This window comes from Eurosta solidaginis, chromosome 2, assembly GCF_040869045.1.
Source record: "Eurosta solidaginis isolate ZX-2024a chromosome 2, ASM4086904v1, whole genome shotgun sequence".
Taxonomy (NCBI): Eukaryota; Metazoa; Arthropoda; class Insecta; order Diptera; family Tephritidae; genus Eurosta; species Eurosta solidaginis.
In genome coordinates, this window is record NC_090320.1 from 46,590,993 (window position 1) to 46,616,256 (window position 25,264).

General features: G+C 38.0%; 1 protein-coding gene across 1 annotated transcript; it reads left to right on the forward strand.

The window, feature by feature from the left end:
- The first annotated feature begins 13,682 nt into the window (after positions 1-13,682).
- Positions 13,683-25,051, forward strand: LOC137242098 (uncharacterized). Its single transcript, XM_067769468.1, has 4 exons — positions 13,683-14,017; positions 23,783-24,163; positions 24,481-24,627; positions 24,697-25,051. The coding sequence occupies exons 1-4, from the start codon at positions 13,801-13,803 to the stop codon at positions 24,846-24,848; spliced, it is 897 nt and encodes a 298-aa protein (XP_067625569.1). The 5' UTR covers positions 13,683-13,800; the 3' UTR covers positions 24,849-25,051.
- Positions 25,052-25,264: the final 213 nt, after the last annotated feature.

Consider the following 25,264-nt stretch of genomic DNA (forward strand, 5'->3'; position numbering starts at 1 on the left):
GTGACGCCAGAAGGCAGTGTTCAGTCAGAATACCCGTCATGAGTCTACAGTTCTCTCTTTTTAATGATAGAAGCAACTCTGTTAGTCTAAGGTTGTAAGACCTGCACATAATCTTCGATACTTTACAGCCCCGCGCTTGAACCCACGCCTTTCCTTCTTGGTCGATCATGTGCACCTCTCGCCTTCGCTTAATCTCGCCCAGTTTAATTGGGACGTCTACGCAGCAAGCTTCAAGGGATTCGCCCTTTTTAGCTAGTTCATCCGCTTTTTCATTCCCATCTATTCCCATTTGCCCTGGGACCCAATATAGATGTATGCTTCTCCCTGTCCCGATTCTCTCCAGAGACTGCTTACACTCTAACACTCATTTAGATGCTGTGCTATGCGAGATTATTGCCTTAATCGCTGCTTGACTGTCAATATAAAAGTTAACACGGTTGCAGCTTAAGCTCTTCCCTTCCAGGGTTTCTACTGTTTTGGTTACGGCTAATATTTCCGCTTGGAAAACGCTACAGTAATCCGTCAGCCTGTAGGATCTGCTTATTTCCGGATCAGTACAGTATACCGTAGACCCTACTCCTTCCACTACTTTGGAAACATCTGTGTACACACGTATCGCCTCGTCCTCCATTTGCGCACTCTTGCGCCAACCGTCCACCTCTATTGTTGCCTCAAGATCTCCCTCGAAGTGCAGATAGGGAATCAGGTAGTCTGTTCGTCTTGTGATTGATGACGCTATACTACTATGGCCATATGGCCGGCGCTCAAGCTGCCCCGTGGCAGCTTGCCTGGTTGCAGTTGTTAATGCTATGTTCTTTGCTACCAGGTCTACAGGTAGAATGTGCAGAATGGCCTACAGTGCAGCCGTTTTCAGGGCTCCCGTAATGCTAAACATTGATAGTCTGCATACCCCCTAAAATTTTTTGAGGTATGTTGTTTTTTGTGTGGCTTTCCACCAAACAAGAACTCCATAGTATAGCTGTTAAAACCCAATGAGAAACAGAGGGCGATAGGCCCCACGTACACCGCAGCATTCTTTTACATACATAAAGTGCCGTTGAGGCTTTCTTCACTCTCACCTCCACGTTGAGCTTCCATGACAGCTTACTGTCTAGGATGATGCCTAGATATTTTGTGAAAGGTTTCTCCTGTAAGGTCACCCCTCCTGACTGGTCCAGTTTGGGATCTTGTACCTCTTTGTAAACAAGGTCATATCCCTCTTCTCCGCATTGACTTTCAACCCGACATTAAATGCCCAGGTATGAATATCCCGAAGCGCGCGATCCATCAAAGAACTAATCGTTGCAAGGCACTTTTCCACTTATGACAATTGCAACGTCATCTGCGCAAGCCGTAAGTTTTACGGGCCCCTCATCTAATCGGCTGAGCAGTTGGTTGATGACCAGCGTCCCCACCAGAGGTGATAGCACCCTTCCCTGCGGCGTGCCCCTGTCCACTGATTTCGTGGCCTCGTACAATCCCCATTGTGATGCAACTTAACATGCAGCCGATCTATCTGGTTAAGGCTGGATGTACTTTAATGTAATTAAGATCATCCACAATCGCCCATTTAGAAACATTATTGAAAGCCCCGACAATGTCCAAGAAGACTCCTAGAGCATATTCCTTATATTCCAGTGATTTCTTTAAGCTTATTACCACCCTATGCAATGCGGTGTCTACCGATTTGCCTTTGGTGTACACATGCTGTGTTGTGGAGAGCAGCTTTTCATCCACGTTGGACTTTATGTACACATCTATCAGCCTCTCAAAGGTCTTGAGCAGAAATGATGTTAAGCTAATGGGTCTATAGTTTTTGGAATATACGTGACCGATCTTCCCCGCCTTTGGTAGGAAAGCTACACGAGCAGTTCTCCAAGAGTGCGGTACATGATTCAGTCTTATGCACCCATCGAATATTATTTTAAGCCATTCCACGACCGCCCTACTTGAGACTTGTAGCATGGCCGGGAATATACCATCTGAGCCCGGCGATTTAAACTTAGAAAACGTCTTCACTGCCCACTCGATCTTGGTATCGGTCACCAAGCCCGGCACTACTAGCTCCGCAACCGAAGAGTGAGTGATGTCTGCTGGCTCTTCTAAACCGTCTCCCGATGGGAAATGTGTATCGAGAAGCACCTCAAGGGATTCCTCACTATTACGGTACTAGCCTTTTGCACTCCATCGGTGGAACCTCCGCAGTGTGGGCCATGTAGCAGGATACCAGGATAAAAATCTGCTTATTCTTTTGCTCAACGGCCACCACTACGAGGTCCTCAGTAGTGCAATTAGGCAGCATATATGAATGCAGCTGTTTCCTTATCATTACTACAGCTCGCACCCGTCCTTCCGTTTGCGCGTTGTAAACGCCAAACCCGCGCGCTAAGCCCAGAAACCTTTCCTCCCGATGAGAGCCACGGCTCTTGGATCAGCGCCACGTCAAACGAACCCTCCTCAAGGGTTAGGAGGAGTTCGCTCGACGCCACTTTACTGTGTTGGAGGTTTATCTGTAGGACTCGCAGCACCATTGGATGTGTATCCCCTTCCAGCACCTTCGTCGTGACGTCGTCGTCCTCCCCTTGCCTTTTTGATTTAGAGTATTCGAGGCCCCCTTCAGCCTCTCGTAACTGTTGTGCCGGGTGTTCCTCTGTGCGATTCACAGCACCATTTGGCGGTTTGTCCTCTTCTAACACCTTCGTGGTGACGTCGGCTACCTCCACCTGTCTTTTTTCTTTCAGGATTTTGAGGTTCTTTTCGACTTCGCCCACCTCTAGCGTGTAAGGATTTTTATCCTCGGGACTTCTTTTCCTGAGTCGCATGTAAATTTTGCCTGTGGCAAAGGACATTTTGCCAAGCTGCGTGTACAATATATCCTCCGCCTGCTTGTTTATTTGGAAGATGTAGAACTGTCCTTCCTCCGTAGGCCGAGATTCAGTATCTTCCAATCCTGTGTCGGTATGTTCGGATTCTGATTCTGCAGAAGTCGCAGTGTATCCTCCGACTTCATCACGCATGGTATCCATACCTTAACTTTTGGTACCGTGGGGATTTGCGCTTTATCCACCACATCAAACCGCGCGTTCGTGCCTCGCTTTTGTAGGTTTGGAACCACTTCCTCCAGCCACCGCAAGCTCGCGATGTTGTCGCACGCTATCATCTTCACATCATTATACTATCCCCCCGAATCAGAGGTTGGAAGGGGATTACTTGGTTGTTCCCGCATCATCTTAAGCATTAAGCTAATAAGCTCTCTTTCTGCAGATCTCCACCTTTCAGTAGTCATCTGTCCGAAAGGACTGCTACGATCAACCAGCGCCACAGTCAGTGACTGCTTTGCCACATAACTCATCTTCTCGGGAAAAGCCGGAGTCTTAGTGAGTATTATCTCCCTTTGGCAACTCCGAGAAAGCCGAAGTCTTAGCGTTAACTCCCTTTAGCACCTCGGATAAAGCCGGGGTCTTAGCGTTATCTCCCTTTCGCTTTTCTCCTACCTCCGTAGTTGGAACTTCCCTCTGACTCGCAGCTTTCGAGGTAGTTGCTACCTCGCTATTTGGGGCCCAACTGTCTTATAGCTTTGAGCCTACTTGTCTTGTCTATGCGACTGCCCTGCCTCGCGGCTCTGTGACTGGGTCTTTCTGCCTCTTGAAAGGAGGCTTGTCGCCTTCCGCCAAACGTTGCTTCTTCCTCCTCGTACCGGTTGCAGAACCGAGGGTTTCTCACAGCAAACCTTTTGTACTGCCTTCGGCCTACTTCTACCGCCCCATGGGCCCATTCTAAGCGCTCAATCTCCACTTCTGTTAGGCCGACCGCTGCTCCCAAGCGTTTTACAATTCTTAGTGCTGCACGGCACTGCGAGAGAGCTCTTTTACTTCCTCTGCTCCGTACCCTTCTCCACTCTTCTACTCCGTTTTCTTGACAGTCCTAAATCTCGTGGAAGCTGAAGGCTTATCAGTCCAAGGAAAAAATTGTTTGTGAACAAAAATGTTGTTTATAGTATAAGCATCGCTATGCTGTTAGTAAATAATCACTACAACAAAAACAGCAAGCAGTCACACTTATGTATATGTATACATTAAAGCAAGCAGCCACACTTATGTACAAGGCAATGAAGAATATTCCATACACATAACCAGCAGCTTGAAGCAGAGAGATTATTTCACATAAATATATATAGCCGCCAGCTGAGAGCAGAAGTTGTTACTCACACATACACAGGTATATGACTAGAGTAAAAGCATAAACTACAGATATACTTGTACATATATAGCTAAATAACCAAGCATGAGATACAACTGTTCTAGCAGGCATGTGCGTGAGAGAGAGACCTAAGGAGAAATGGGCGAACGAGGTAACCGAGGGAATAAAAGCAGCGCAAGCTGAGGAATCAGTAATCAGTTTGATTTAAACACGGTATTAACTAGTGAAGTATAATTGTGAAGGCATTAAACAAGTTGCTCCCGTCCCACCGATTTGTAGGAAAAACTAAAAAGACGCACGACGCAAATTGGAAGAGCAGCTCTGTCTAAAATATCTTCGGAGGTTATCGCGCCTTACATTTATTTATTTTATTTTATTTTAAAATTGACATGAGAAAACGGCTCCTAACCTACCAATGGTCGTATAATTTGAGTATTGTTTTATTTAGTATGCCTCGATGCATTGGGACCTTTATTTATATCCATTGCGCTTGGCCGTTCAGCCAATTACTGCATATGGATGCTTTTAGTGTATTTAAATACCTCTTCAGGATTTTTACTCCATACCACGGGGGGATTGAGAGTCATGCCACCTAGATGGGAGGATCTATGCCTTGCCAGATTGAATCATTCGCAGCGAATGTCTACCGGTGTTTTAACCTACAGCTCACAAAAGCGATAGATTTTTGTATTGAATAAATTTAATTTACTACGGTGATATCGCAGACTACAGTGTCCCGTATGTACCCAGTGAGAGTTTGTAGGTCTTCTCTGCTTAAATTAATGAGTTTGGCTGACACTCTCGTTGCTAGGTGTAAAAAAAATCAAACAAGTGTTATTTCTGCTTTGTTTCCCAGTTACTTATAGTTCCCTTAGTGTGCTTTCTTGAGCCCAAAGAAGGGCTCAGGACTATAAAATGCTACTATAGCTTCCTGCTTGGCTGTTCTGCCTGTTAATTACCTTCATGTCCCTGCTACCAGAAACCCATACTAAAAACATCTTGTTTTTGACTCCGATACCATTTAGGACTTCAATGCATTCATCCACTAGGTTAGAAGTAATTGTGTTAGGGTGCAAGCATGCAAAGCTGCTTGACTGTCTGACATAATGTGGGTACTCCTCGTGGAAAGTCCTGTTCGTAGAAATTCTCCACCGCAAACTTCTATTGCATGGATTTTTTCCTAAAAAATGGTGGCGTAGCCTCCCACATTCAGAGAAAAAATCGTTCTAAAACGAACGAAACAAGTTCAAAATTGAGAACATTCGTTGACAAAAGTCTGTTAAGTACGTTTTTTCTTAACTCGTGACCGATGGGCTTGTTTTAAGAACAGTTTTTCCAAGCACACCGTTCGTATTTTATCACCAGTTTGGTATTGATGTATGAACCTTCTGTGCTCATTTCAAGCACTACTTCGGCTTGATTTAAGATTTTTCGTCCTCACGCTTCGAGAACGATTTGGGGTCGATTCAAAAATTTTCGGTCGCAATTCAAGAACGGTAGGAGGGGAAAGAATTTTTTTTTTTTTTTATTAACAGATTTATTTTTTATTAATAATAATCTTTTTGTCATGAATAAAAAATATTTATAACAAAAAAATGTTTATTAAAATTCAAAAGTTTAAGGAAAAATGCATAATATGCATTTTTCATACATTTCTCTTATTGAGAAATTATTCTTTTTTGGAGACGTAATCTGCATATATACTTAAAAAATTTCATAACAAGTTTGAGAATTACATGTGCATATGTGAATGGAACTGAACGAAAAATAAGAGTTAAAAAAATAGAAATAAAAAAATTGTTTTAAAAAAATTCAGAGTTTGACGGTGATTGAACTTGCGCCACACGATCGCAACCGCAAGATCATAGCTGCTCGGCCACTACAACTGCTTGGTAGCTCATGCCGAATGTTGTACTTAACATTGTAATGCTCACGAATTGTACCGTTTTTCTTTTGGTTGAACTTAGTTTAAGAACATCGTACTCAATTTTAGAACATTCGTTCTCATTAATAGAACATTTGTTCATAATTTAAGACCAGTCGTTCTCTTTTCAAGAAAATGGTGTCAGTTCAAGAACAAGGTTGTTGTTTTAAGAACAGTTCGTTCGTTTTTCAAGAACAAAAAAGTAAGAACATGAAGAGCTTGAATTGAGTCCGGTGGTGCTGGATTTTAGAACGGCGTTTTTCTCTGAGTGCATTGGTATCGATTTCTTGAAGTTAGGTTGTGGTAATGAACGTCTGATTTTTTTACCTTAAGTGCTGCCGGCAGGAGATTTGAGGATTTTGTTATGGCTCTGGATATCAGGTAATATTGCGGAAGCATGCTCGCCAAAATGTAGATCCTGATCGAACGTCACACCCAGTATTTTTTGGATGTAATATAATCGGTAGCGTAATGCTATCGGAGGGGATACCCCATATGATCGACATTTGGTTTGCTCACATTGTATATAAGGTCGTTTCGGAGCAAATGGCAGGTTTCCCGAAGCGAAGAAATTGGAGAGATTGGGAAGCTAGTCGATGTGCCGGGTCCTGTAGCTATTATCGTGCAGTCATCGGCGTAGGATGAAATAGCAGCTCTTTCTGGTACCGAAGGGAACTTCGATATTAGAAGTTAAACAAAAACTGAGATAGGACAACAATCTGTGGCACCCGTTATTTAATTCTTCTGGGCTTTGATGTTATGTTACTGAAATGCACCGATGACTGACGGGCAATTGCGGGCTCGGGTTCATCATCTTCCCTCGCTGTTTTATAGCTATCTCCATTTAGGAGCACAGATAAGTGTTCTCTACATAATATTAGCAATCTCAGGACATCCGTTATCTGGTCACCATTCTCGCTTTTACACGAGTTTCCCCGTTTTTAAAACCTCCAGTCTATCGCCGAATTGTTCGGTCTAATTTGAATGCGTTATAACTAGTTGCTAGCAGCTTAAGCGCCTCGCACTCACACGCTTCAGCGTTTTTCTTCCTGTAAAGGCTGATTTATGAGTTAAGGCTTTTCATTTAAAGTAGGAACTATTCAGTGTAATCAAAACTACTTTATATGCCAATGCTTAGACTCCTGGGATTGAAATTTATTTAATGTTATTGAGTAATTTTTAATGTCTTGATCAGCAGACAAAATATTTGTGGCATTTCGAAGCACCCTTTATATCCATAAAAAAGTTATGTAATTCCACAGATAATTTATTAATAGAAATATATCTTATTTATACAATACAAATGTATAAACATTATGGTGGGTCGATTTGTATGGACGAAAGTTAACCGATATCGCGCCATCGATTTTTCGATAGTATTTGGGCTCAGGAAAAAAAAGTTCCAATACGCATACCCAAAAAAATAATTTTCGAGCCTGCGAAATTTCATTTTTTTTGACTTTTTTCGACTTTGATTTTTAAGTTTTCTTTCATGACCTACTAAAAACATTTTCATATGTATACCCTGTCCGTAATATTTTTTTTTTTTCAAAAAACTGTTATCACCAACGTTTTTAGCGGACATTTTTGGGTCGGACAGGGTATACATGAAAATTCTACAATCAAATAAAAATTTTTTTAGTAGATCATGAAAAAAACTTAAAAATCAAAGTCGAAAAAAAGTAAAAAAAAAAATGAAATTTCGCGGGCTCGAAAATAATTTTTTTGGGTATGCGTAATGGAAATTTTTCTCCTGAGCCTAAATCCTATCGAAAAATCGATGGCGCGATATCGGTTAAAAAATCGACCCAGTCTAATAAACATTAATGCTAAAGGGTGCACAGTAGATATAATTTAATTTATACTTAAAAATTGGCATAAATTACAGAGACAATAAAACAAATAAATTGTTATAGGCAAATACTCTTTAAATATAAGATGGTGCATTGTAGAGTTCTAAAACTTTCATCACCATACGTTTTGCTATGCTGTCCGCCTCAACGTAGCTGATTTTTTAAGGCTGTATAACTCTGTAATTTATTTTGCCTTTGGAAAAATTACCTATTTGAAAATAAGCTGGCTGAAAAATATTGGCATAACAGCTTAAGTTAAATCAACAATTGAAAATCCCAGCCAAGCGATTTGTAAAAAATGCTAATTTGTCTATTTGTTTCTTATTTGCTCGATATAGGGTGTGTTCGAGCTGCAGCAGTGTTACTTTTTAAGACAGAGCAAAACGTTTTTCGGCAAATTTTTAACAGATGTGGCATTTTCGCGCGTTCGTTGAACGAAATGTTGACAATATATTGATCATCGCTAGGAAATTAGCGACATTCCATCAAATAAGCAGCACTTTAGCAATAAAAAAAATACTACTGTTATTATTTGGCTGCTCAAACACACCCATATTAATTGTGCATTAAATCTAAAATATAAAACTCAAAAATTACTCCGGTTGTTATGTCCGCAGCATTTATTTGGTTCAAAGTCACAGCCAATAATAGCGAAATCCATAATAATTTACATGGGTCATCAATTCTTTCTCTGATTCAAAAGCTGAACTACCAGCGCTACCGTCATCAGCTCAGTATCATCATTGCCAGTAGCGCCAATAACACCAAACTCGTGCCTGACACACAAAAATCGTTTTGCTCAATAGCGCAAGTGAAATGTACTACGCACACACTACTGAGTTGCGTCAAAAATTCGCTTGGAGTCATTGCTTCAATGAGCACACATTGAGCTGGAACCGGCATTGGCGCTGGCGCCATGCAATTTACATCACTAAAATGGCGCGAATGCCCAGGCTTGTGAATTTTTTAATCCAGATGGTGAAAACGAAGCAGGGGCAAAAAAGAAGGGTAATTCCTGTCGCAGCCGTCCCACTTTGTGGCGAATAAACGACTCTACAATGTTCCCTCTTATTAATCTACTCTCTTTGTTATAGATTTTTTTTCAGTTCAAAGCATTCTGTTTATAAAGTTTATAAAAATACAAGGAGATAACACATAAAAAGATCGATATATAACATCTATAGTAGTTATCATCACTAAAAAATATCAAATTAAAACATACAAACATATGAAATGCTCATAGAAAAACCTAAAACTCGTCCCATTTCCATTAAAAGTAATTGCAGCTGCTACTCGTTGAGTCGTGCTTATTTATAAATGCAGATATTTAGTTGAACTTGAATGAAACATAGTTACACAAATACTTACACATATGCGTGTGTACACTGAAAGAAATAAGCTGGTAAAATCAACCGAATTACTTGTCGATTTACTCAATATTTCTATAAATTTTTATCCATCGCAAATAGCTTTTATATCTACGCAACAATTGTTCATTCTGCATTGAGTGTTTCCACAGTAAAAAAAAAAAATAAAAATAAAATAAAACAAGTAAGGAAGGCTAAGTTCGGGTGTAACCGAACATTACCTACTCCGCTGAGAGCTTTGGAGACAAAATAAGGGAAAATCACTATTTAGGAAAATGAACCTAGGGTAACCCTGGAATGTGTTTGTATGACATGTGTATCGAATGGAAGGTATTAAAGAGTATTTTAAAAGGGAGTGGGCCATAGTTCTATAGGTGGACACCATTTCGGGATATCGCCATAAAGGTGGACGAGGGGTGACTCTAGAATCTGTTTGTACGATATGGATATCAAATGAAAGGTGTTAATGAGGGTTTTAAAAGGGAGTGGTCCTTAGTTGTATATGTGAAGGCGTTTTGGAGATATCGACCAAAATGTGGACCAGGGTGACCCAGAATATCATCTGTCGGGCACCGCTAATTTATGTATATATGTAATACCACGAACATTATTCCTGCCAAGATTCCAAGGCCTTTTGATTTCGCCCTGCAGAAGTTTTTCATTTTCTTCTACTTAATATGGTAGGTATCACACCCATTTTACAAAGTTTTTTCGAAAGTTATATTTTGCGTCAATAAACCAATCCAATTACCATGTTTCATCTCTTTTTTCATATTTGGTATAGAATTATGGCATTTTTTTCATTTTTCGAAATTTTCGACATCGAAAAAGTGTGCGTGGTCATAGTTGGATTTCGGCCATTTTTTAAACCAAGATAACGTGAGTTCAGGTAAGTACGTGAACTAAGATTAGTAAAGATATATCGATTTCTGCTCAAGTTATCATGTTAACGGTCGAGCGGACGCACAGACGGTCAACTGTGTATAAAAACTGGGCGTGGATTCAACTGATTTCGCCCATTTTCATAGAAAAGAGTTACCGTCATAGAATCTATGCCCCTACCAAATCTCACAAGGATTGGTAAATTTGTGTTCGACTTATGGCTTTAAAAGTATTCTACCCGAATTAAATGAAAAAGGGCGGAGCCACGCCCATTTTGAAATTTTCTTTTATTTTTGTATTTTGTTGCACCATATCATTACTGGAGTCGAATGTTGACATAATTTACTTTTATACTGTAAAGATATTAAATTTTTTGTTAAAATTTGACTTAAAAAAAAATTTTTTTTAAAAGTGGGCGTGCTCGTCATCCTATTTTGAGAAATTTTATTTAGCACACATATAGTAATAGGAGTAACGTTCCTGCCAATTTCATCATGATATCTTGAACGACTGCCAAATTACAGCTTGCAAAACTTTTAAATTACCTTCTTTTAAAAGCGGGTGGTGCCACGCCCATTGTCCAAGATTTTACTAATTTTCTATTTGGCGTCATAAGGCCAACCCACCTACCAAGTTTCATTGCTTAATCCGTCGTTGGTAATGAATTATCGCACATTTTCGGGTTTTCGATATTTTCGATATCGAAAAAGTGGGCGTTGTTGTAGTCGTTCATTTTAAATAGCGATCTCAGATAAGTGCCCAGTAACCTAAATACAAAATTTCGTCAAGACACCTCAAAATTTACTCAAGTTATCGTGTTTACGGACGGACGGACGGACATGGCTAAATGAATTTCTTTTTTCGCCCAGATCATTTTGATATATAGAAGTCTATATCTATCTCGATTAGTTTATGCCGTTACGGATTACCGTTATGCGAACAAAATTAATATACTCTGTTAGCTCTGCTCAGCTTAGTATAAAACTTTAAGCACTTCCTTTATATAAATGGACAAAAATCAGCGAAAAATGTCTCCTTATATAAAGACATATTCTTGCTAAACTTTGATTTTTAAATTTTGACATACGGTTGAATTAACCATAAAACTCAAAGCAGGAATGGTTCACGAATCAAGTGCTATTAGAGCACGTAATAAGCTATATAATCGTTGGAAGCGAGACCCTACGGAAACAGCCTGGGAGTTTTATCTTCAAGCCAGAAATAGTGCTACATTGCAAATTAAGAATTCTAAAAGAGAATTTTACAAAACCAAGCTTGATACTGATTTGCCTGTTAAAAATCTGTGGCAAAATTTAAGATCCCTAGGTATTGGGGCAAAAAGTAATTCAGAATGCCATTTAAATACTGACGATATAAAAAATTTTTTTCTACAGTCATGCAAAACAAAAACTACGGGAATTTTAAGATTGATGAAAGTTTACTTCATACACCAGAAGATAAATTTCAGTTCAATGCAGTAACAGAGTTTGATGTCATGAAAAGTATGATTGCAATTAAATCGAATGCAGTTGGTGAGGATGGTGTTAGTCTTAGATTTTTGAAACTGATAATGCAATACATAGTACCAACTCTGACTCACATAATCAATTTTTCAATTCCAACGTCAACTTTACCGATGCTTGGAAAATAGCAAAAGCCATTCCTGTTCCTAAAAAACCATCGGTTGTTGTCTTAACGGATTATCGTCCCATAAACATATTGCCGGTCTTGTCAAAAGTCTGGGAGAAATTAGCGGCTGCCCAAATTACGGAATATCTTAATACAAACAGGCTCCTGAGCGAATATCAGTCTGGTTACAGAGTCTTCCACAGTTGTAATACCGTCATGCACAAAATTATCGAAGATATCCGCCCTACCTATGACAGAGGTGAATTAACTGTGCTGGCGCTTTTGGATTTTTCCAAAGCTCTCGACACAGTGGATCAGTCTATTCTTTTACTAAAATTAAGTAAATGCTATGGATTCTCTGATAGTTCCGTAAGTTTGCTTGAAAGTTATCTTGGAGGTCGCTTACAGAAAGTAGTGGTTGGAACTAGCTGCTCGGAGATGAAACGCCTTGATTCGGGGGTGCCACAGGGATCCATTCTCGGTCTAATACTATTTTCTATTTTTATTAATGATATTTCCAAGAGCGTATCGATATATCTGTATGCTGATGATGCTCAAGTATATCTTTCTCGTCTGATTGCCCTATCTGATGATCTGGTGTGCAGAATGAATGAAGACCTTCAGCACATATCTTCATTGGCAAATGACAATAAATTAAATCTAAATGCTTCTAAGACTAAAGCTATGTGTTTGGCGTATTTCCGTCAGCTGGTTACGACATTGCCTACTTTATCCTTGTGATTACGAGCCTTGGATTTAAGTTGAACTCACACCTTGGATGCAAGGACCATGTAAACTATACTTTAAGAAAATTATACTACGTCCTAAGAAAGTTGTGGCATTCAGCAGATATGATTCCAATTAATGTGAAATTGAAATTGGTTAGAACTCTTATAATTCCACTTTGGGGTATCGTTTTCGGCAATATTGACAGTGAGTCACTGAAAAAGCTGAAGCTAGATTTAAACAGCTGCGCTCGATATATATTTTCTAGGCGGAGAGTTTTCCTCCATGATACTTAACTGCAGTCTCGTTAGCTTTCTGAATTATCGCAATTTGGGGTTCCTGCACGATTTAATCCATAAAAGGCAACCGGAATACCTCTTTAGAAATTTACGTTTTTCCAAATCCGACAGAACTGGCAACCTTATTGTTCCACGCTATAAGTATCTTACATCTTCCAGAACCTTCTTTGTCAGTGCTATCAAATTATGGAACTCACTACCAAATGACATTAAAAATGAACGCAATAACAGGCGCTTTAAATTGGCTTTATCAGAATTTTTGCAAAATATACATGAATAACATCTTTTTTTAATTTTTCTGATTCAGATGCGATTAATTCTGTGATTAGAAACTACTTATTTAACATAATATATATTAAAAATAAATTTAGAAATTCGAAATATGGTATAAGATCCGAATGTTGATGTACGTTAAGAGGCAATAGTCTCACTTGTACGAATTTATTAATAAACTAAACTAATTTTACTGAATGTCTGTTGATACAAAAACAACAAACTTGATTTGTGGATTTTACTAGTTTAATTTCTTTCGGTGTATAAGCATCTATAAATAGTGATTTATTCTATAAATTAGTTAGCCGGCTAGTTACAATCAGGTGCTAGTAAGTAAGCACATACTATATCAGATTACTCAAAATATTTTTGCATTATTTTTATTTTTATTAGAACGTACCATAAAATAGGCGACATAAATGCACCTCAACTCAGATGCCGGTCAGTTGTAAGCGAGTTGAAGTGTTTTCGAAAGTAAACTAAAAACACGAATAGTAAATTTGTGCGAGAGTTATATTGAAAAAAAAAGAAACAAAAAAAAAATATATTAATATCACTTTAGTTATGTTTTGAGCTTACAAAAAGTTAAAGCTGTAATTTTAGTGATTTGTGGTAGCGATAAAAAAGTTTTTTTTATTCTATACAAAATGCATTTAAGTTTAATTCTACGTTACATATGCACTTTTGCATTGTTGTTTTCTCTTGTGAACGCTCAGGATGCAGCTTCAGCAACAACTTCTTCAATGTTAAGTTCTAGTTCTACGCCTGCTGCGTCAGTCACCGCAGCAACGAATGCGGAGGTCAGCAGCTCTAACAGTAGTAGCCCTGCATTGCAATCTTCGAATGCCAAGAAATATTTTACAGGTAAAGATGTACACAACAAAATTTTTTTTAGAATGAATTGAGTTAGTGATTTTATTATTTATTAGAAGAAATTTCTGAAAAAAAGATATCGAATTTTCGAAGAAATTGAAGGAATATTTCAAATTTACTTTTAACTGAAAATTTTAAAATTTTTTTGAGTACCCTGTTTTATAGCCCAATCAATTTCAGTTCAACAAAGTATAAGTGTTAAATTTCTCAAAATTCACATTGATGTTGGCAATTTTTTTTCCAGGTGCGCCTCAGAATTTTTTCCATATAAAAGACGTATGAAATAATATCAAAACACACTCAGAAAAAAAAAATTTCAAGTCATTGCAAATATTGAGTAAATTACGACACATACTTTAATAGAATGAAATTGATTGTGCAATAAAAATTTAAGCATATTAAAATTCTTCATACAAAATTACAATTTTTTTTTAAACATTTCTCAAATTGACGATTTTTTTCGAAAACGTTTTTGAAAACGGTTTGTTTAGAACAGTAATATTTAATTAAATACTTTTTAATAACCCATAACTTTAGATGCACGCTTAGAAAATTATATTTTTTACTAGCTTGCCATGGTTGCGTGAGGCTTCACCACGCACTATGTGTGTGGAATCATTTACTATGGCCCTGAAATATTTTGATTTTCAATTCAGGTTTATTGCGAAATATAAAAAAAATCACATCTCCTATATCTCAATAGCGCATTAAATGAGCATATTTTTTGTCATTAAACAGTACGCATTGGGTAAAAGCTTAAAACAGCGGTCTACTGCTAGTACGCGTCTAGAAATATGAAATATGTTAAGGCGCGTCTAACTTCGGCAACAATAATCTGAATGCAAAATAGAAAGATTTCAAATCGGCAAGGAGATGTTTGCAAGAGAAGATGAAAGTTAGCACGTGGTTGTTGTAATTTTGTTGTACAGAAGAAAAAAAAATTGTGCAGAAAGGTGTTTTGCGTCGATTTTATTTTAATCACAAACGGCAGAAAGGTGATCTCGCAAAAAAAAATATGGATTCCAATATCGGTTTCTGAAAGGACGGGGTTAATTTTTTGATTTTTGGTGAATAACTTTTTTATTCCGCTTCCAGATTATTGATACTGAGGTCAAAACGCATCCTTTGACATCCCCCGATATTTTTGGACGCTTATTAGAAGTCGACAGCTGCTCTAGAGGGATTCAAGGAGTTGTATAGCGCAACCCTCTCAAGGGGTTGCCAGCGCAATATGTAGCTTCTCCAACCCAATTGTCAACCTCACCTATCCGCGGCGAATCCTGTTCCATTAACAGAAGAGGCTCTGGCGAATCCCAGCTCCTCATGGAACTAGGGGGTGGGGAGGGAGTGATGGCCTTAAAGGTTTAATGTGGTCGTATACATCGTTCCCGAGATGGTGATGCTAGTACCTTAATGGTGCTTTGTTACCGGAACGTACCGGATCGATATCCGGAAAAGGACCATCAACATCGATAACACTCCCCAAAACCTTCGGGGAGTGTGTTTATCGTTAATACAACAACAACAACCGCTGCTCTAGACTTTAAGCGTTCATGAATGAGACCGTTTTACGTATATGCCCTCCAGTGGCGGGTTTGAATTTTGGAATATTTATCTCATATCTGGGTTATTAATCTCAGATCCCCTAAAACAAAATTAAAGGGCATTTTAAAGAATGATAAGATATTCAAGATGTTCCAAGCAAATTGCCATCACGATTTTGAATCGAAATGTTTCGCTGGTTTGTAACTTGACACTGACTTCACCTCATTGTTTTCGTCAAAGATTACGTTTAAAAAATTTCAACATATTCATGTGTGTGCTAGCCTCAGTTGTTTCTTTCGACAAACTAATTCGTAGGCCAAACAAATGAAGTGCAGTTGCTTTACGACCCACACAATCACACTTCTTGCCGCTACAGAACTGATTTTGTGTTCGTTCGTAGCAATGTTGGGCATAATGTAAATAGTTTTAAAAATGAGTTCTTAAATATTTCAGAAATGTAGGTTTCTTTTTTTGACGGAACTTGCAGCCGCATATATTTATTAATATCCGAGATCAGCCCTTTCCAAAGTTTAAGACTTTGATTTATAAAGCACTGAGCTTCTTATACAGTTACCTTTTTTAAAGGAGTTCCTATGATTGAATCTTAGTTAACAAAAGTTCACATTACCTTTTGGCACCATACACGAGTTCAAATCAAAAAATTCATATTACGTTAGGTTTGGTTGAAGCGGCTGCCAGGGGGCACATTTAGGCCAGTGACATTAGGCCCATTGTTGTACCACGAAAATACAACTTTATCACTTCCTCTTCGAACCATTTTGAGGACCTGATAAGGAGTACCAGGTCCTTGACGTCATGCTCCTTAATTTGGCTCAGTTTATCTAGAAATGGAGCACGTCACTTAGTGGTTGGCAGTTGCATATGAGGTGGACCACAGTTAACTCCTCTTCATCTTCTTTACAACACCTGTAGCATTAACCATAAGGCGCTCCTTACTTTTCTGCATGCTTACATATAAAGCAATACCCATTTAGTGCCTCCAAAAATTGTGGTAATTGTGTCCCTAATTAGATTACACACATCTTTTAGCACCCCATTTTGGTCAGGTTTCCTTCAATGTACGAAACTCCGGTGTTTTGTAGACGCCTTTCCCCTGCTTGACGGTAGATGTGCTCTTTTAGCATTAGCTTGCATGTGGCAAGTGGCATAGCTAAGCGCTCTTGGACAGGAAGTATCTGCCTGGTTGTACCCTGCCTGCAGTTTCCCTCGATGTTCAGCGACCCATGTGAGGTGTACACGGCTCTGTTGGGCCACCTCTTGAAGGTATTGGTGACAGTTTAGTTTTAGCTCAGAAATGAACGAGTAGGAGAGACTTGAAAGCAGTTTGGCTGTCGCTGAAAATTTAGGTTTCTTTGCCGGAATTGTGTGTCTCTATCCTAAATGCAGCCTCCATGATAGCTGAAACTTCTGCCTGAAAGACGCTACAGTAATCGGATAGTTTGAAGTAGAAAAGGAGTTCAAGCTCTCTTGAGTAGACTCCACCTTCAACTCTACCGCTTAGCTTAGAGCCGTTCGTGTATATGGAAATGCACCTATTCCACTCTGCTCAATCACCCCTACTGGGAATGTTTATCATAAAGTTTGTTTCCGCAACTGTTGTCGTCGCACAGCGATCCATGCTATGAGGAAGGAAACTATATTTGTTTAGTGTCCTGTGTGCTTGTTGTTGCAACAGTATAACTCCCTTAAGCGCGGGGCTGACGTTACCGCTGCTCGTTTACCAGTTAGGTCCATCTGAAGGATGCCAAGAATGATCTGAAGAGCTGCGCTAAGCGTTGTTCTTGGAGCACCACTTATGCTGATCCTGCTAGATCTATGGACTCGTATTAAAAATTGATCAATTTGGTGTTATTATATTCACTGGCCACCGCGTCGTATGAACAACTTTTCTCACTGAATTTAAATATGCTTTCAACTTTAAAAATTAGAAAAAATTAAATTACCTCTGCTTGTGAAATTTAGACAAAAAGACGATGGACTTTGAAATATTCTATCAATGGCATTAAGACTAAATTGTAGTTATGTAAAAATAATTGATTTTTCTACCTCAATATCAGCTATAAACAGGTGTGCAAAGGTTTTCGGTTTGCACTAACTAAAAGATTAGTTTCAGTGTTTGTGAAAATTCTTAAGCGTTCGTTGATTATTTTTATTTTGTTTTTCTAACATCATACGTGAGCACATATACATATGAATTTATCTAAAATATGCCTACATATCTATGTTTTGTTGTTAAATTTACCACAACTTAAATTTATTTAGCGAATCCGTTGACTCACTCAATCACACTTATACACTTATACACTTAATAACGGATAGTTACCCAACAAACACTGAAAATAAAAATCTCAAATGTTTGAGAAAAACATTGATTCTCAGTTTTATATTGAACATTATTTATCATTTGAAACAAAATATTTTCTCGACCTTTTCTCAAACGTCGATCTTCAACTTGAGAATATTTTGAGACATATTTGAAAATATTTTCTCTCTAATGTTTGAGAAAACATTAATTCTCAGTTTGATATTCAGCATTATTAATCATTTGAAGCTAAATATTGTCTCAACCTTTTCTCAAACGTTGTTCTTCAACTTGAGAATGGTTTGAGATATACTTGCATTTCGTTCCATACTGGTTGAAAACCATCGATATCATGGAATATTTTCGTTAATAATAATGTGAACACTTTTTGCGCCAATTTTAAAGTACATAATTTGTGTTCTTGAAACCCAAATATAAAATAAAACATAGTACAACATGCTTATTTTACATCAATGCTATCGATAGTTTCGTCAATAGTGCCGTTGATAGTTCGAGGATCTCTAATTTGCATACTTTAGCTGGAAATGTAAACAAGCGAATTTATTGAGTGAAGTTGGACATAAAGTGAAAAAATAAGCAGGTATTTATACATTTTAATAATATTAAGTGATATTGTACTACATTATGCGTAAATCTAAACGAGTTTAAATTTAAGTGAGGCTAATAATAAATTTGTTTACCGAAAGTGGCACAACTGTGGATTCCATTTCGTTCCGCTTTATTCTCGTTTGAGAAAAAGTTGAGAATCTAAAAATTCTCAATTTGAAAATAAAGAAAAATTCCATATTAAAAATGTGCCTTTTAGCTTGAGAATGCTATCAACGGTTATTTGAAATGCATTTGAAAACTAGCGTTTGAAATGTGAGAAATGGACTGATTCTCAAATGTATCTCAAACTGAGAATTGACACAAATGTTTATTGGGTAGCGGCTCATAGTAATCATAAGAACTACAACAATAATAAATGTTCAAGTGAAGGTCAGCTGCTTCGAAGGCAGCATTTCAAGCGCAGCGTATGACCTTTGATTTGGGCTAATTACGTGCCTACAAATTTACACTTCTTATTAATTCTTACAAAGATTGTTGATTACGTTGCTAAGAAATCTATGAGCATAGATTTACATGAAAATTTAGTCGGGCGTTTTAGTATTTTACAATAGAAACATTACGCAATTGGCTCACAAACATGTGCGTTGTATATCACGTGTTTACGGGCATACATTAGGGCGGGTGAAATTGTATGGATGGATTTAATTTTTTTAATAAATTACATTAAAGTTATAAGAATTGTGTTTTTTGCTTATTGCTTGAAAATATGGGTTTTTTTGAAAAATTTTTTCTACTAAAACGAATTCGAAAAAAGAAAAACTGACTGACTGAAAGTTGTTGGAAATGTTCTGAACTTATTTTAGCTGTAAAGAAAAAAAATTTCCATAAGAAATTTGTTAAAAATGATAATATAGTAGTTAAAAGTTCATTTTAGGCCAATTTCTCATGATTTAATTCTGATATCTATACTAAAATTCAAAAACACTATAGATATTAATACATATTCTGAAATTTATGTAAAATACCTTTAAAGTAAGCCCAACATGTTATTTTTCCTATAATTCTATTAGAAGCTATGAAGATTTTTTGGCCAAACCCTACATTGATATGGCAAAATATCTATTTTGCAAAAGTGGGGGACTCGAAATCGGACTTAGAGTTATGGTGTCTTCAGCAATTTTTCTTAAAATCATCTGCAGATTACGTTTTTGCTATATTCCTGATGGAAAAAAATTTGACCCGTTCTAGTATACATATATGTATGTGGATATCTATGCATATGGTTAGGTTAGGTTATGTTAGAGTGGCCACCAGTGCGAGCATAAGTGCGCTTATGCCCATAAAGATCCCTTTGTGATACCACGTGGATCTCTTCCCCAGGCGAACCAACAGATCGATTCAGCAAACGTCAGGAATTTCTTACTTTCTAACTTAGTCATATCAAAAAGATCGTCAATGAAGGGGGATCTCAGAGATTTCTTCCTCTTGTACCAAAGCGCAGGACAATCGCACAGAAAATGCTAAACTGTTTCTATCTCCTCTTCGTCTTTGCAGCTCTTGCAGTAGTCACTATAGGGAGCACCTAGCTGTTGCGCATGCCACCCGATTGTTATGTGGCCGGTTATTAGTCCAACCACCAGAGATATGTCCCCCATCCAAGGGGAAGCAGACTTCTCGTGCGTCTCGCATCTCATTTAGGCCACACGAACTTAGTGTGGCAGCAGGGTTCAATATTACTCCATCTCACACCCGCTTTCCTAAGGAAAGTCCCTTTCAAAGTGAGCATACATTTGGATAACTGAATAAATATGTGGATATCTTGCCGTTGTTGATTTGGCAAACAACACACATTGAGAATATTCCCTACAAAAATCTGGAGTACTCCAAGCATGCATGTATGGAGTACTCGCTATGGACCAACTGAGTGCTCCAAAATTAACCACAATCCATACAAAAAATATGGTCCAATTAACATTGCGATGTCCTAGGACTGGACCATATACTCCAGCTCCGCATTGCATCAGAGTAATCCATGGAGTACCCACAGTTCAATAAACATCGTGTAGTGATTACAATCGTTAAAAACGAGCAATTATCGGCTTACAATATGTTCGTGTAGAAACATGAGTTGGTCCATTGCTGCATTACAGTGGAGTATAAGTTCTCCAGTGGACCACATGGTCCAACGATTTTTGCAGGGTAATTGCTTTATTATTTTTTGAGTTTTTGTTGTATAAGGCTATAATAATTTGATTATCAAATTTGATATTATTGGTTTTATAAGAGAGCCTGACAAAGATCGTTACATTGGTCTCTGAGATTGCACTGTAGTGAAGCAGTCAAACTCTCCCTCTATGACGAAGGACTCCGTCTGAAAGACACTGCCAAGAGCCCGGAAGTCGATGCGTAACGACGTCTAAAAAACGTATATTTTTAAAATAACTAAAGTTCGCCGAGGGGTTGCAGTTAAGCCACAGCAGGGCAACTTTACCAGGAACAATCGGCTTGTTTTCGCTAACAACCGATACCGACCAATTATTGTTTTATTATCAACTTGTTATCGAAAGCTAATTATTGTTATCGAGCAATCGGTTTGTTTTCGCCGAGGTATCGGTTTCTTATCGGCTTGATATCGAAGGTTTAACGATGCGTCTTAGATTTTATGTCGAAGTTTTATCTGTATGCATTTCATAACAAACTATTCAGTCATCAATAAGAAAAGGATAACGCGCCGATAATAACTTGTTACAGCTTTGATAAGAAGTCGACAACTTCTCAATGTCAAATCGAAAAACTTATGATGTCAAATATATAGATTTTCTCTTGCAAATCGATAAATTTTCCACATGTCGATAGCAACTTGTAAAATTCCGATAAAAAATCGATAGCAACTTGTAAAACTCCGATAACAAATCGATAACATTTCGGTAATTGTTAATAACTTTTCACTTATAAATTTTTCAATTAATTAGATGCATATCGGTAACTCTTTGCTAACAAATTGACAAATTTTTGATAACAACTCGTTACTTTTCGTTAACCAATCGAGAGTATTTACAAACAAATCGATAACTTTTCCATAGCAAATAAATACATTTTTGATAACATATCGATAAATTTTCGATAGAAAATCAATAAATTTTTGGTAATATATCGAAAACTTCAAAACAAAAATATGAGAATTTTTTGATAAATTATCTATAGCGTTTTGATAAATAACAGATAGTTTTTCGATAGTTAACTGATAGCTTCTGGATATATAATCTATAACTTTTCGAATGAAAACCGATAAATCATCGATAAAAAGTCAGTAACTCATTGAAACCTCTGTTATATAAAGCAATTTTATAGCAAACCGATAACTCATCAACAAAAAACCGTTGGCATTAGCCATCGGGTTTCTGTTCCGGTTTCGCTTTTGGCTTCGGTTTTGATTTCTAGCCTTCCCTTTCCTCTCCCCTTGTGTTTCTTTATTTTTTTCCCTTTCTCTCCTTTTCTTTCTTTTCCTTTTTATTCACTTCCTTTCATTTACGTCCCACATTTTGCCCACGGCCGCTTTAGAGGCGTAGAGGACATACGAGTATCTGTGGTCACAAGCAATTATCGCCTAAGTCTTGTCATTTCACATGGGACTTAGGCGATTATTGCTTTTGACAACAAATATATGGCGTTTCGGGATTCAACTTGAGAGTTTGAGCCTTACCCCGGTAAATTGCGTCGGTTTGAAAGGTAATATTTTGTAGCATCTATTTTAGTTTTCGCAGGGTTCACTTTGAGGCCGCTTGCACGGTACCATTTCTCTACGAGGACTATGCGATCTGCAGTAGCCCACCCAGAGTCTCAAGATGTTTTGCGGTTGTTGTTAGATCGATGTCATCAGCGTAAGCAGTAACATGGCAACCGGTCCTTTCTTACTTAATAATAGGGTGTTCACCGTTAGGTTCCACAGTAGAGGGGACAGTACACCTCCTTTGGGAACGCCCCTAGATGCAGGAGTCTCCTAGACATGACAGGAGAGTTCTTATCGTTAGGAGTTGCCCTACGAATTTTAAAAGTAGCAGCTTCAGCCCTATGTCCAATAAAGACTCTACGGCTTGCTGATTGATGTTCTTGAACACTATGTCGAGAAAGATGACTAAACTGAAGTCCTTTAAGACAACCGCATTTTTTTATCCTTTCCTCTGAAAGGGTTGGCAGCCACCATATTGTGATGGTAGCGTGCTCCGCCTACCGCACCGTATGCCCTGGGTTCACACCCCGGGCAAAGCAACATCAAAATTTTAGAAATAAGGTTTTTCAATTAGAAGACAATTTTTCTAAGCGGGGTCGCCCCTCGGCAGTGTTTGGCAAGCGCTCTTGGTGTATTTCTGCCATGAAAAGCTCTCAGTGAAAACTCATCTGCCTTGCAGATGCCGTTCGAAGTCGGCATAAAACATGTAGGTCCCGTCCGCCCATTTGGGAAAAGTCAAGGGAAGTCAAGGGAAAGTCAATAGGAGCACGACGCAAAATGGAAGAGAAGTTCGGCCTTAGGTCTCTTCGGAGGTTATCGCGCCTTACATTTATTTTGCTCTAAAGGGGTGGCGTGCTATCTCGACGGAATTCCTTTTGGAATATGTGCTTTGAGAGTTGGAAAGCTTTTTTATGCGCATGTTACTCCTTAAGTGTACATCAAGGGCCCTTCCATGTTTTCGCAGCGAAAGGACGTAAGGATTATCGTTCTGAAATCTCTTGGCTTTGTATGTGAAGCCTCGGTTCACGATTTTGGAAATATGGCAGGCATTATAGGTTTAAAAGAACATGGTAAATATAACTCCTTCTGCCTCTGACAGCTTTCTGGGAAATGTACTATCGGATCTATGAGATTTAAAGAGTTCGAATGATGATCCGTTAGACCTTGTGAGGGGTGATTGAGAGCCCAATAGATGGGTAGCTGAACGGAGGATGGTTGGCTGTTGGTGGTTGAGTGGTGCAAGCAAAAAATTAAGTGCCCATTTAAACTTCCAACATATCGATGCTGGATTCCGTGCATTCACAATTGAGCCTCTCTATGTATCTCGGTGGAGTTGGGTTCCTTGTAAAAATATCCCGCAGTATGTTGGCCGCCATCATTACAAGAGTCCCTAGCAGCCTTCTTGATTGTCTTTTTAGAATTTTTACGATATCTTTGTAATCTTGTCAAGCTCCGTTAAGTTTCGCTTAAAAGTGGAACTTTTTTAAGAGTGAGGGACTACTCCTCTGATGAGGCATGATTAGGGCGTACGCAAATATCTTAATTATATTTATTAATTTATTGAATTTATCCTTTTATTTCTCCACAGCCGATGATTTGCCAGTTTGCAAACGCAGCTCTGCTGACTTCAACGATTGTGTGAAAAAACTTCTACAAAACTCCATACAACGCATTAAAAATGGAGACAAAGAATTGCACATACCAGTAATTGATCCCTTGCGGCTCAATCGCACCACATTTCAATACTCAAACGGCAATATACGTGGACGTATAACAATGCGTGATGGACAGACGTATGGCTTCTCAAAAACGCAAGTTCAAAAGATTGATTTAAAGATTAACGGTGATAGAATCAAAATGAAAGCGCACTCTTTTGTGCCAGAAATACGAGTTGCGGGCAATTATAAAGCTGATATTTATTTAAACAATGTGCAAATGAGACCGAAAGGTCAATTCAATGTGTCATTGTGTGAGTGAGATGAGAAATTGAAGCCTGTTTTTTTTGTGCAAATTCGAGTTATAAAGGCAAGTGTGATATCTTTAGCATAAACGTCAAAATAACAAAAAGAAACGATCACCGCATTTCTAGAGTGACTACCTTTATCTCTTTCTATCACACGTCAACCGTATGCGTCGCCATATTGAACATCCTGCCAAAGCGCTGTCAAAATGCTCAAAAGTAGCAATCGCGAAGATTTTATCATGCCGTTGACGAACAAGATATCACACTTGTTTTTGCACAAAATGATAAAAAATAACAAATTCTTTTTCTTTTCTCCTTTACAGTTAACGTCAATATCGATCAATTATATGAGGGTGGCTTCTATGAAGCTGACGGTTATCGTTTTGTGCGTATGGACAAATTTGAGGCTGATCCAAAAGTGAGCGATTTTAAGTTCTTCGCTAACGGTTTATTTCCAGATCCTACTTTGAGTAAATACTTACAATAAAAATCAGCCCCCCATTTATGTTATACACCTACAAATATTTTGTATTTTACAGATGAACTTGCCTTAAATATTGTAAATCAATATTGGCGTCAAATCTTTCAAGTTTTCCTGCCCGAAACGCGTCAATATTGGGGACCGATGCTTCTGCAGCAATTAAATGATATCATGTCCGTAGTACCATATGATGTATTTGTGGTAGATTAACAATAACAAAAGCAACAATAGCGCCAATAAGGCACGCGCTTAACAAAGTTGCGCGCTCATTAAGCAGCGAATCCATTTTTAATGCTAAGCGAGTTCGTTGCTTCAGTCTTTTAATTTATTCACCTCAAGTAAATTAAATTTTATATCGCATACTAACAAGAATTGTTAGCATTAATTATAAATGTTTTTTTTATTATATTAATGCATTTGCTTTTTTATAGTCATAGTTAGAGTGTAGCGTAATTAGAATGATAAGCAAAAATTATTATAAATCATTTATTTAACAATTTATTTCACAGCTATTTAATAATTCTATTTAAATCCTATACACTTACTTTCTGGTTCACATGCTTAGATTCGTTTTGCAATCTAATAAATATTTTATTTAATTGCCATATTTCTTCCTTGTCAGCTGT